This window comes from Chinchilla lanigera, unplaced genomic scaffold, assembly GCF_000276665.1.
Source record: "Chinchilla lanigera isolate Chin_1 unplaced genomic scaffold, ChiLan1.0 scaffold00049, whole genome shotgun sequence".
Classification (NCBI taxonomy): domain Eukaryota; kingdom Metazoa; phylum Chordata; class Mammalia; order Rodentia; family Chinchillidae; genus Chinchilla; species Chinchilla lanigera.
In genome coordinates, this window is record NW_004955450.1 from 8,507,920 (window position 1) to 8,522,220 (window position 14,301).

The 14,301-nt window shown below is 41.3% G+C and overlaps 1 protein-coding gene across 2 annotated transcripts in view; it reads right to left on the reverse strand.

The window, feature by feature from the left end:
• The window catches only part of Iqch (IQ motif containing H), a 198,621-nt gene that overhangs the window by 11,730 nt on the left and 172,590 nt on the right, over positions 1-14,301 (reverse strand). For both annotated transcript variants that reach the window (XM_013518930.1, XM_013518931.1), the window contains exon 19: positions 8,210-8,332. In XM_013518930.1, the coding sequence (XP_013374384.1) occupies positions 8,210-8,332 (123 nt within the window). The remainder of the gene's footprint in view (positions 1-8,209; positions 8,333-14,301) is intronic.

Here is a 14,301-nt window from a genome sequence, read left to right on the forward strand (position 1 = left end):
AAAAAAAAAAAAAAAAAACAAAAAAAAACAAATTGAAATGTAGCTTTCAGCGATTTACCACAAAAACTGTGAAGTATCTCAAAAATTTTATACAGATTATGCTGAAATGAAAATATTCTGGATATACTGGGTTAATGAAATATATTATTAAAATTAGCTTTACTTTTTTTTACTTTAAAAAATGTTTCAGAGAAATTTAAATGATGTATGTGGCTTACATTTGTGGTACATATTATATTTCTATTGGACAGTTATTCTAGGGCTCTATTATTAACACAGACATAATAAATCACTTCTAGTAAGTGGTTCTCACTTCTGAATTTTATGTTCACATAGCACTGTGTTGAGTATCAGCAATTACCTTGCATCTAACCCCCACCAATTTCATAGGCCTGTCATTCCAAGGAACCTGTGGGATATTTATTGGATTTTCCCCCTTTCAGTAATAAAATTTTTGGTTGACAGGGATTTTTCTTCTAGTTCTTTCAAATTATGACCCACTTGTCTTCTACACTTTATCAGTCTTGTTGTTCCTTTAAGGGCTTATTTTTTTAAGTTACTTTTTAGATTTTTCCGTCCTTTTTGACTTTCAGCAATACAACTCTGATGCGTCAGGTGTGATTTTCTTAACGTTTATCTTGTCTAAGGTGTGTAGTGCTTTTTGAATATGCAGTTTGGTATATTTCACCAGTTTTGGAAATTTTTTTTTTTTAGTTTTTTTTTGAGACAGGGTTTTGCCATGTAGTTCAGGCTGGCCTTGAGCTCACTTTGTAGCCCAGACTGGTCTCAAACTCATAACGATCCTCCTGCCTCAGCCTCCAGAATGCTGGGATTGCAGGCATACACCACCATGCCTGGCTGTGCCACCAGCTGGAAAATTCTTAGTATTTATTTAAAATTGTCTTTCTCTTCTCTTTCTGAGACCCTTAATTCATGAATGATAGACTTTTTCTCTGTTTTCCATATATCTTTTAAACATTTATATTTTCATTTTCTCCCTTTGTAATTTTTTCCCTTTTTAATTTTGAATATTTGCTACCAACCTGTCTTCTATTTAACTAATCATTTTAAATGATCTACTACACATTAATGTACTAAATTATTAATTTTGTCATAATTTTTAAACTTCTGTACTTTCTGCTTGCCTTTAAAAATAGATTTAGGACTTTGGTGAAATTATCCTATAATTCTAAAGACTATTCCATTCTTATTTTCCTCTATTTTTAATATTAATCATAGTTATTCTAAAGTCCCTGTCTGACAATTTCATTAACTGAGTCACCCGTAGTATTTTTCTATTTTTCTCTTTGTTTTCAGTTATTTAGTCATTTCTTTCAGCATGTCTTATAATTTTTATTGCATGCTTGCTATTTTATTTTATTTTATTTTGTTTTTGGTTTTTCTCTGGTACTGGGAACCGAACTCACGCCCTTGCGCTTGCCAGGCAGGTGCTGTGCCGCTGAGTTAAATCCCCAGCCCCTGCATGCTGGTCATTTTAGATGGAACATTGCAGAGGCTTTAGATACCAGTGTTCTGAGAAGAGAGTTTAAGCTTTGTTTTGTCAAGCAGAGAGAGAACTGGCAACTTATCTTGATCTGTCTAGGAAGGATTTTAGATGTTGGATCTGGACCATTTAAAGTTTTGTCCTTCCTCCATATATTTGATCTTTTCTCTTAGGTAGGTGTTCTTACTCCTGGATTTTGGTTCTTCTGAAGTTTCCATTAACACTTTGGGGTGCCTATTAGGGCTCTTTCAATTTAGCAGGACATGAAATCCAATCTCTGTCTTGTCCGCATCATGTGGATTTTGAAGTCTTTGCAGACCCTCAACCTTCCAGCTACTGTCTTCTTTGCATTTCTTGAGGTCTTGAGATGTCCATTCACAGGGTAGGAGTCTCCCAGTGATTCAGATGGTCCCAGCACACAGATTCTTGGGTTCTCCCCTTTGACTACCTTTGCTCTGGGATTTTGGCTATTAAATCCCAAACAGTTGGGCAGTTACGAACTCCAGTCTCTCTCTCTCCTTAACCCAGTAAGCCTGATTTCTATTTGGATCTGTTACATCCAATTTGGGAATATCTTCAAAGAAAAAAATGGAGAAAATATGTCACGAATCTTACATCCCTACGGACTGTGGTTCCTCAGGTATGCCTTGTGCTGGTTGCCCTTCATGCCTCTAAGCACTTATTTTATATATCTTCGTCCCACTTTTATAATAATTTTTGGTGAAAGAGCTAGTTGGGTACAAGCTACCCTGTTATAGCCAGAGTAAGACATCTAAGTTTTGTTGGACATTTACAACTCTCCGAGAAAGGTGAGCAGGAATCTCCTCGTCCTCCGACCAGAGAGAATAACAGGAGTAGCAGGCTTACTCAAAGGCTCATAAAACAACTGTATCTTATTGTATGTGTGGGAGACACTTAATCAGCTCACCAAAGGAAACTTCACTGGCAAAAGATTCCCCAAGCAACTCCAGTGTGCTCCCTCAGCAATACACTCCCTGTGTTACTTCCTGGCCGTCAGCTCCCTCATGCAGTGTCTCTCTCAGTGCTGCTCTCCCAGGCAGCCTCTTAGGCTATACTTTTGTTTGTTTTTATCCACGTTTTTTCTCCTTCAAGCATATTTTACATTTTATTCATTGTGTAAAATTTGTATCAGACTGGTTATTAGAAATCACCATAATACACAATATTTTGCTACTCCTATGTGAACCAGCAAAGTGATTTAATCTTTCTTTAAGCCTTAGCTTCCTCATCTGCAAAATTAGAACAATATTTACCTTTCAAAGTTATTGTAAGGGTGAAAGAAACTTTGTGAAAATATTTTACAAGGTAGAAAATGGTTTCAAATATAAATACAGCGCATTATGAGTGGTCTAGGTCTGGCTTTTCTGATCTAGAAAGACACGAACTTAAAAGGAAAAAAAACAAATTATCTGCTCAGCCCTCACCATTCAAAGATGAGGGGAACAGAAGCACTACCCTAAACACTCCCGTTTGGAAGGGAACAGAAGGAGAGACAAACAGAAGACAGGTCTGTAGCAATTCTGAAACACCATTGGGGCTCTGCCTTCGGGGAATTTATTTATTTTCTTGGGCTGGTGATTTAGCTCAGCGGCAAAAGCGCCTGCCTGGCAAGCGCAAGGTCGTGAGTTCGGTTCCCGGTACCGGAGAAAAAAACCAAAAAAAAAAAAAAAATAAATAAAATATTTATTTTCCTTGTCCACATCTGACATGGATATTGAGATTATACCTTCCTTAGCAATTTTAAGACTTTCACACCCACTACTTGCCTATAGATGGTTGAGTCTAGAGGTTAAGTCTTGAGCAGAGACAGTCTCTTTTAAATCCAGATGGATATTTCTCTTGACTGCTAAGTTCTCTCCAAAAACTTTATTTTCTTTCAATTAGCTACAGATACCAACAACTGCCTCCAGTGTTCTTTTCTAGATGTACTTCTTGGACTGTCTCCATTTCTTTATTTTGTTTCTGTGTCTTTTTCTTTTAATTTCAAGTATCTTCAGCTTGTTAGGCTTCAGTAGGAGAACTATAACCTTTGTCTCTTTTTCTTGAGCTATTCTTTCTCTTTTTTTTGTCTCTTTGAGACAAGGTCTTGCTACGCAGTTCAGGCTGGCCTTGAGCTCACTTTGTAGCCCAGGTTGGTCTCGAACTTGCAACCATTGTCCTGCCTCAGCCTCCCAAGTGCTGGGATTACAAGCTTGCGCCACCATACCTGGCAAGCTATTCTTTCTAAATGAAAACATTTAGATCTTTGTCAGATCATTACCCTGACATACATTAATCCATTCAGAGGTATGAATAGAAGGTTATAGTCATAACTTTAACTTGATGCTTACTGCAAGGCTGAGTTTTACTTGGCTTTTGTTTGGCAAAAACCCTTTTTTACATCTCTCTTTTGAAGTTTAAAGATCAGTTTAGCTTTTCCAACTCTGCAGAGTACTCTATTTCTGGAATCTCTCTATTCCCTTTCACTTTTGCTTGTGAATTGCTTGATGAATTTAAACACTCACACTTTTTGTATACTTTGCCAAATGCAGCCAACAATGCTCAGCATACAGTGTTATTTTCCAACTGCTTCTCTGGAGCTGTAGGTATATTAGGTGTATTATCTCTCTTCCAAGTTATCACAGGTGTCAGTTTTGCCAAATATTTTACCAATTCACAACAGAATTGTGACCCCTCTTGCTTCCTGTAACAGCTTCCTTGCCTGACCACTAAGCCAATGCCAGAATTTTAGGTTTCTATTTTGGGAGCATCCTTCTTTAGACAGTAATGTCTATACCAACCATCTAGGTTAAGTCATGCGGCAGCAGTCTTAAAAATCCAGCTCTTGGTGGTTTATAATATAAAAGCTATAGGTCTTGCTGTTGCTCTACCCCCACATGGGTCTCTGATCACTGTTGATACCCTCAGGGATCAGGCTGAAGGAGTCTCTGCCTCAGTGTCATCCATGATCTTCCAAGCCAAGAGAAAAGATGGCAGTCCTTAAAGATAAGTGTGCACAGCAAGGAGATAGCTCATTTCTGCTCATATTTCACTGGCCCAAACGAGTTACATGGCCATGCCTAACTCTAGAGGGAGAGCTGAGGAGGTGTAATTCTGTTATGTGCCTGGAAGGAGGTGAACCAGAGTACTTAGGAGCAGCTCTAATGCTTCCCTCCATGGCAACACCCTGGCCCAAGGAAATGATTGCTGGCAGTTGTGGAGCTTTTTGGGATTGTGGCACGCTGCCTTCTGTGTGCGAGACCAGCCTTGCCCGCATTGTTGCAGGCAGTAAACACCACGCCTTTCTCCATATGGCTTTCATTACAACTTCATTTCATTAGGAACCCAGTGGGGGGGCTCTGTAGTATTACAGAATACGGGGAAGGAGACCCACCAAGTTGCTTACAAACTCAGTAACCCTTTTCTCCAGGATTCATCAAGGAAAAAGAAACCCATAGGGTGACCTGATTTTCCTTTCTTTCCCCAAGACTTTGGACAAGAAATATCACTTGAAATTTTGTGATAATGGAGAAAAAAAAATGTTAAAGAATAAAGACATCAGAGGATTCTTCTTTTGGTAGCATCAACAATGATAATATTGAGAGTGTTACCTTCTGTTTCTGGAAAAATCATTCTTGTTAAATTGAACTAAGAGAACAGGTAGCAGAGGTTACACTGGAATTTAGGTGAGTGATTTTCTCGTTAGGCTCAGAATAACCCAAGAGGACAGTGAAGTCTTAGGGAAATTAGCTGTTAAACACATTTCCCACTTTTGTATGGTAGAGATATTCATATGGGTTGTGAAGAGAAGTCTGTGCTTCTTCAGCTGAAGAACTCGTAAGAGGTACCTAGATTCTTGGGTTGGTAATCATATCTCAGTTAGTGCGAAGTAGTCCTTGGGAGGAAAAGCCACATAGGAGATGCTTTGGGGTAAGAGAAAGCCATGTTTGACTTTGTGGATAATTATGAGTTCAAATATCAGTTCCATAATACGCCTGGCTGTGTGACCTTGGGGAAATCCTCACTGTAATACGGTAGAAACAATACCCTCTTGCATATAGGCATGAAGAATACATGAGATAGTGAAGTAGCCAGCACACAGTAGGCATTCTGTAAATGCTGCTATCTGACCTGCTCCACCCCTCAGGAAAAGTCTGTTGAGAGAGGAAGTGGACAGTCTCACCAGGGATGGATCGCGGGGTCTAAAACATTCAGAAACCGCTTCAGTGAAAATATACCAAGGACACTGCCAGAGAATTTCCAAATTGTCCTTGCAGTCAAATGATTCCGTCTTACATCAGATTTTTAAGACTCCTCTCCCCCACTGTTCTCATTTGCTCTTTTGTTTTCTGATGACCCTTTGTGTTTTTAATGGACGGTTTCAGTTTCTGGATTATTATTCTCTGTCTCTCTCTGTCTCTCTCTCTGTCTCTCTCTCTCTCTCTCTCTGTCTGTCTGTCTCTGTCTGTCTCTGTCTCTCCTTGTTATCCTTTTCTTCATGTTGTTCCACTGTTCTGTTGCCGTCAACCTATATCCATATTTCTCTCTCCCGCTCCATTTCATCTTTCATCTTCTATAAATTGTTCAGCACAGGTGACCTGCAGGTGGGTCTATAAGACTGTCCTGACTATGTCTTTCACACCCCCGGGTCTGTTCTTTCTGTAGCTCTTCTGGTGAGATCCCTGACCCTAGCTCGGAGCTCTTCCTCTGCACCACCAACTGCTTTCCTTGGGCCATCACAATCTACTTTTCCTACTAAAATCTGTTACTAGAAATGGATCTGATCAACTCAAGAGATAAATGTAAATGACTGATTGAGTCTGGTGCTTTACTTTTCTCAAGAATGTAAGTACAAGGCCTTTAGCTCAAGAATACATCTCTAGAAAAAATATCAGGTAATAGAAAATGGCAGCATATTTTCTTTTGGGCAGGAGACTTTCCATGTTATCTATGCCTATTTGTAGCACTTGTTCTGCTTTGATATTTCAGAATGAAATAAATAGATGCAGATAAAGCTACAGTTAGACTTAGCCACCTTGTGGTATGTGAGAGCGTTTCACTCTCATCGATTTGGGGCTAAAATCTAATTCCAAAGGGATTGTGTGCAGCAGATGCAACAATTAATTTCAGGTAAATCAGTTCAATCTGGCTTTTTCATTCTTTCTGTATTTGATCAAATTTAATGTAATTTGCAAGGCGATATGAGCTCCATTATATGTGTTTGCAACCAGCATGAATCAATCTAACCAAAGGGCATTATTGCACCCTCACAGTGCCCTGGCAGCTTGTGGGGGATTGCCAAGTGTCAGACAGGCCGTTCTGTTCACAGTCAGTCCCACGCTTAAGATCTGTGTGCGTTAGAAGGGCCTATAAAAATATTCGACTCCTGGAAATTGTATTTGTTCTCTAATAGAAAATCTAAAAGAGATTGGGCTGAATCTCTACAAATCAAAACATTTAATCATCTGACTACTGCCCAATTATTATGTCGTTATATATACATTATACTGTATTTAGTATGGGAGGTAAATTTAATATGTTGATATGATGTGGGATTTGATCTTCCACAAGTAGAACAGCTCTGAGTGTCAGAGAATTGCAAATCTGTGTCAGCGTGGAAAAACAGGAAACTGTTTCTCCAGGGGAACAGGAGTCTGTACGCACAAAACGGAGGTCCTAGTTTAGGGAAGAGACGTCCATCACAGTTGTACCCGTCCAGATACATCAGGATGAAGCAACTGTGCAGACACTCAAAAATGGGGACACTATTTTTTTAAACCAGAAATCCTTCCTGAAAGCAATTATTATACGTAGGTAGGAGAATGCTATGGACTGAATCATGTTGCCCCAAATTCACCAGGCCGTAAACTTCTACATGACTATATTGGAGACAGGGCCTTTAAGGAGGTGATTAAGGTTAAATGAGTTCATAAGCCTAAAACCTTCACTCTTTAGACCTGATGTCCTTTTAAGAGACATAAGAAGCCGGGTGTAGTCGCACGTGCCTGTAATCCAAGCACTCAGGAGGCTGAGGCAGGAGGATCGCTGTGAGTTCAAGGCCAGCCTGGGCTACAGAGTGAGTTCAAGGCCAGCCTGGGCTACATAGTTCAAGGCCAACCTGGACTACATGGTGAGACCTTGTCTCAAAAAGACACAAGATCCCCTCCATCCCCACCCCAGGGTGTATGTGATGGTGGTGGGATATGTCCACAACAAGAAGGCTTCTGGCTACAAGCCAGGAAGCAGGTTCTCAGGAGGAACCAAATTTGCCAGTGTCTTGGACTTGCAGCATCTGGAGCTGTGAGAAAATACCTTTCTGTTGTTGAAGCCAGCATTTGATGCTATTTAGCTCTGGAAGTCTCTGCAGGCTATAACAGAGAATATTCATTGATAAACAGTTCGGGGTAGACTCAGGCTACGCTTCAGGATCAAGAGCTGGTCCTTATAATACCTCCTAAGTCTGAAGAGCAGCATTTGCTCTACAAGGTGGTTGTGCAAGTTTGGGGTTTGAATTGAACTTCCCAGGGCCAGGTGCTGTTCCCCTGTGGAAATGGCTTTCTGCCCTTCCCCAAGAAGTGCCCACTCTTAATCTGAGTTATTCTCATCCTTCAAAGAATATCTGCTTGAAAGGAGAGCAAATAATTAGCTGCCTAGGTCACCCACACCCTGTTTGGTGCAGCCGTGGTGAGCTGTAACAGTTCTTACCTCAAGGTCATAACCAATGCCATGTGCCTTACACATCTGGAGGAAAACATAGTGGAAAACCAGCGAGAGATTGTTATGCTTCAGCTGGGTGGTCATCACCGCGTAGCGACTGGTTTCTTGTGACTGAAAAGGCCACAGCTGAAAGTTAGACCCCTCAAAAAACATTTAAATAAACTTCTAAATTTAGAATAATTGCAGATTAATGGAAATGCTGCAGAGATAATACAAAGTTCCTATATCCCCCACACCTAGTTGCGCTATTATTAACATCTGACATTGCCCTGGAACATGTATCATAACGGAGGAACCAAACTGTCACCTTCCTATTAAGCTCACACTTTATTTGGATTTTAGTGGTTTTTCTCTAATTCCATTTTTGTGTTTCAGTATCCCATTTAAAATACCATATTATATTTTGTCATTTCCTTAGGTGCTTCTGAGCTGTGACAGTTTCTCAGACTTCCATGTTTTTGATCAACTTGACACTTTTGAGGAGTACTGACCAGGTATTCTGTAAAATGTCCCTCGATTTGGATTGTTCTTACGTTTGTCTCTTGATTTGATGGGAGAAATGTGTTTTGGAGAGGAAGAACACACAGGTAAACTGCAATTTTTATTACTTCATAGCAAGGGTCCATGCTACTGTAGTTTGGGCACTGGAGGCCCCTGAATGTCCATGTGTTAAAGGCTTGGTCCCTGGGGTGGCGCTATTGGGAAGTGGAGGAGACTTTAGCAGGCGGGGCCTCAAGGGAGGCCCTCGGGTCATTAAGGATGAGCTAGCAAAAGGGAGCCCGAGGACTTGATCTCTTCCTGGTCTTTAGTTTTGCTTGCTGGCTCTTGATGTAAGTACTTCTGAGCCATCACATGCCCCCTTTTGTTGCCACCCAGCACCCCCACCAGAGGTCCAAAGCAACATGGCCACTCAGTCAGGCTCTGGAACCTCCAAAACTGTCAACTAAATAAACTGCTATTTTTTTCTTCCAAGTTAGTTATCCAAGGAGTTTTGTTATAGAAACAGAAAGCTAATTAATACACATCCTGTCATACTAATAATATGTGTGACTTGATGATGTTAACTTTTATTACCTGGTTAGGATAGCTTCTGCCACTTCAGCAAAAATTTCACAGGTTTCTCCGCTGTAAAGAGACTTTCCCCTTTTCCCACACTACACTTTTTGGAATCAGATCTCAAAACCTAGCCTATGTCATTGATGTGGCCAGTATTACAATTTTGATACTGTTTTCTTGGGGGAACTGCTGTTCCTTAACTGCTATTAGTGCAGTCTATCCCAAAGAAACTAGTTCCAGAAGGCCCAAAGAGTTTTCCTTCCTTCCTTCCTAAGAACATTTAACATTTAATGTGTACGGAGTAAAGTATTGGATCCTGGCAGTTTTGTAGCATGCCATTTGTGGGATGTGATATTTGCTTTTGACAGCTGTTTCCCCTGCAATAACTGGAAATTTGAAGAACTGCACATAGGGCCATGACCAGTCTGAGAACACAGAAGATAAAGGTTCCTGGCCCAGGTTTGGGGGCCTCTCAGATGCCCGGCAACCAGGTTTCTGGACTTGCACAGTCACTTAGAACAGAAGGCAAAGGAAATTGCTATAGTTAGGGTTTACAAGGGAATAGATTTAATACAGGACACATAATTTATAGGATTATTTTATAATATTCTCCCAAAGAGTAAAGTGCAGAAGAGTGCAGGAAATCTGTCCACACACTAGAGACCCAAAGAATCCAGCTGAGGGCCTGGATCCCATGGCAGTGTCCTGCACGAGTCTGCCTGGAGGCTCAGAGCCCACAACAATGCCTTATGCAAGTCTGTACCAAGGACCTGCGCTGGGAAGGCCCACAGGTCAGTGGTAGAAGCTAGAAAGTCTGCACCACTGGGATGAAGGATCTGTGCCAGCAGGCTGGGGATCTGCACTGGAGCCAGGAAGCGACGCTCAAGATAAGGACCAGAGCTCCCCCGAAGAGAACCACAGGCATCTTCAGTGACAGCGAGGTCCTGAGCTCCTCCAGTGATGAGAACAGCGGAGTTCATATCAGGAAAACCAGTGCAACAAGCTTCTCCAGGAGAATCAACAGCACACCATCTTCTCCAGTTCTCTCTTTATGCTGCTGGCAACAGTCCTCAGGTGGGCCTTCCACACCCGGCACCACGCTGATTCACTTCAGCTGGGCGTCACAAATTGCCCATTAGGTAATCCACCACAGAGATGCTGCTGGTCCAAAGCTGGTTCTGGAGGATCCTAGCAACCTGACGCTCACCTGTAGTCATACTTCAGGACCCATTATTGTCATTATTATTATTATTATCATCATCATTATTGATAACGCAGAGAACTAAGGCTGACTGAGCGCCCAGCAGAGACCCCCTGCCCCGTATCCCACACAAACATCCTGGTCATATTTGGAGGCAGGCTTTCCCTACGTGCTCTGTCTTTTCCTTCAGCCTTTATATTAAGTGCTGTGTCTGAGGGTCCCATCATCAGTACCGTTGCTAAGGCTGCTCTTCCCACACATAAGCAGAGTCTATAGCAATGCTCGGCTCCTGTCGGCTAACACATCAATATACTCCATCAGTATTGTTCCTTCTGTAGGTATTTGTTTCTATTTTTATTGTTTTATTTTTTAAATAGTTATTTTTTAACTACTATGTAGTTCAAGATGGCCTTGAGCTTCCTATGTAGCCCAGGCTGGCCTTGAACTCATGGTGATCCTCCTGCCTCAGTCTCTTGAGTGCTGGGATTACAGCAATACCACGTATAGCTGTTTTTATGTTTAACTGATACAAAAAAAAAAAAGCTGTACATAGTAGCAGGCACCATGTAATGTTTGATACATTTGCATATTACATAATGTTTTAATCAGGTTAAGCATATTATGTCCTCAACCATTTATCATTTTTGTGGTAAAAACCATCAAAATCCTTTCTTCTAGTTTTTTTTTTTGAAATGCATAGTATATAACTGTTACGTCTAATCTAATCACCCCATGCTCCTCTCTAACTGTCACTTAACACCTATCAATCAACCTTTGTCTGTCTACCGCCACTCCTGGTTTTTTTTTTAACAAAGAAAATCTCATTGACCGCCCCCCCCCCATGTCTAATAGCTACACATTGTTATCACTCTGATAATGGTGAGTTGTTCCCCTGGCTCTTCTCTTGGGTAACTGGGAATATTCTAGAGGCAGGCACTGCTTGGTTTCTGAATCTGTGGGTTGAGCTGAGTGTGCACACAGGAAAGGCCGTTAGTGTTTAATGAATGAGAGAAAGAATGAATACATGCAATAGGTTAGGTGGGAAGCATTTCCCTCTGATTTAACAGACTCTTCAAAACATGTAGCTAAAGGATCTGCCAGCCAGTATGGGTGCTTTGAAATTGAAGTAGGGGATTTACAGAATAGAGACAGTCATGCCACCCCCTAAAGAATGAACTCAGGACAGTCTCTTCTGTTGCCCCCTGCCTCAGGACAGTGTAGCCCTGGTGGGCTAAGCAGGAATTACTGAGGAGGTGCAAACGCCTGCAAAGAGAAACTCTATCAGCTGATTGGGCAGTCTGAAGCATCATGGCCACCAGCTCTGTATGCCTTGTCATGCCAGCCTGTGCCAGGCTCCTGCTTTTTCAGTGAAGACCCAGAAATCTGAGCGTCTGCACATGGAAGTGAACTGTAAATACTCTGGAATTCCATTGTGGTTACTGAGCATGTAATTGCGTGGTAATTGCCATGAATTCACGAGATAATTCCAAGGTTATTTTTGTCTTCTAAACTTGTCTTATGCTGCCATAGTACATAAACAAACAAAACCAGGATCAGGCCCCAGTTAGCAAGAGAGGCAAGAAGGCACCTGGTAGCAGGGTCCTGCTCAGTGCTGTGTAGTTTGGGCTCTGCACAACCAAAGAATTCACTGTCCAGTGGTAATTGACAACCGGACATGTAAGAAGAGGTTGCCCTGAGGTCCCTTTCTGTCTGTGGATGCAGACCTGAGCTCGTAATTCACAAAGAATCTGAAAGACAGCTCGGGATATTTGGCGTATCTCTGAGTTGTTGCTTCTTTTCCGTTAGCATCACCATCATAGTCCAGACCTTTATTGCCTAGGGATGAAGGTGTGAGAATTCTATAGTAAAAGTACATGGAATCTGGAAGGCTGAGGTTCAAAACCTGGCAAGGTTTTACCATCTGTGTCATCTGTGTGATCTTTGACTTCTCTGACTTCTGATGACTAAAGAAGCATAACCGTCACTGGAACCTAAGAGATGGTAGCTACTGTTTTCTCTTGCTGGTTCTGTGAAAGGGTTTTGGGCCCATAACAAAGGTAATTTCTCGGGTTGTGCTTCCTCTGCTGGCACCCTTGTCTTCCGGGATTCTGAGCATTATCACCACATAGATCACTTCTCTCACACTCAGGATGGGCCGTGTCATTTTATTTCTCAGAAATCCTCGGTGTCTCCTCATGTTCAAGATGCAATCTGGAGGCATCTTGATGGGCAGACCCCCAAACTGACTCCCTCTTCTCCTTTCCCTCCCTTCCCTGACTCTACACTCGGTTTGCTGCTGCCTGCTAGCAGACCACAGGCTCTCTGCAGACTCTGCCTCATTTGCCAGGAGAGCAACTGAAGACAGCAGGGTGGGGCCTGTCACTCAAGTGGCACCTACAGGAGGCTGTGTGGCTTTCCCCTGTGTATCTTTTTTTATATACCAGGAATCGAACTCAGGACCCTGTGCTTGCCAGGCAGGCACTGTGCCACTGAGCTACATCCCTGGCCCTGTATCTGTTTTAATATCAGCACTGTTTCTGTGTCTCCTTTTCAACTCTAGTGCTTGGCAACATTCCTGGCATAAAATAAGTGCTTAATAGATATGTTACTACAATGCTAATAAAGATAAACAAATAAAATACAACTACTTTTTAAAAAAACTTAGCCAACTCCACAGTGTTTAGAAAACCAACAAAAGAAACCTGTTGAATACACCTGGTAGTACAAGTGACAGGAGTATCAGCACAAGGACTGGGTGAGCGTGTGGAGTCTTAAGAAGAGAGTCTGCCATGAAATAAGCACTCAGTAAGTGTTAGCACTGATTGCTTATTACACTCAATAATTTCACAGATCAAGTCAGTTACTTACAATGAAAACTGACCAAACAACCAATAAGCCTTTTCATCAAAAAGGGAATTGAATCAAAAGACCTGGGCTTTGCTAAACTTTATGACTTTGGGCATCTCACTTAACCTTGTGTCTTGGTTACTTTTCTCTCATTGCTGGGACAAAATACCTGATACTCAAAAGGAAGGAAGGAAAGGTTTATTTAGCTCACAGTTTGTGGAGGTTTCAGTCCATACTCGGCTGGCTCCAAGGACAGAACGGCACCTGGTAGAGGGCAACAGTTCATGGCGGTGGAAGACAGCAAAAGCAACAAGAGCAAAAGGGAGGAGGGGCAGTAAGCAGCCTCTTTCCCTCCCTTATGCTGTATGCAAACTGCCTGCCCCAGGGTGGGTGTAGCACTCACACCCATAATCCCAGCATTGGACCATGAGTCAATCATAAACTCTGGAAGCCTGCCCCATGACTGCATGAGGCTTTGGGGGGACATCCAGACACAAACCAGAGCACCTTGCTTAGATTAAGTTTCCTATTCTATAAAATCAGTGCAATAATCTTTGTTTTATCTACTTCTTATGATTACTGTGGGGAAAAAATAAACTCATGTAAATTTACAGTATAAATTATCATACAAATAGAAAGCAGCACCATTATTGAAAGGTTGTTTTATGTAATCTACCCTCTTTTGTTGCTGAACAATTCATTTAGGTTTGCCAAAGATGAAATAAGAAATCGCAGTTTGGGAATAATCTATTGAAATTACAAATGCATATATCCTTTGATTCAACAATTCCACACCTTGGAATGTGGAACTGTATATACAATACAATAATACAAATATATACAATACAATAATACATTGTATATACAATACAACAATACAATATATACAACAATACAATATATTCAATACAATAATATATTGTATATACAATACAACATACAATAATATTGCACATACAATAATATTGTATATACA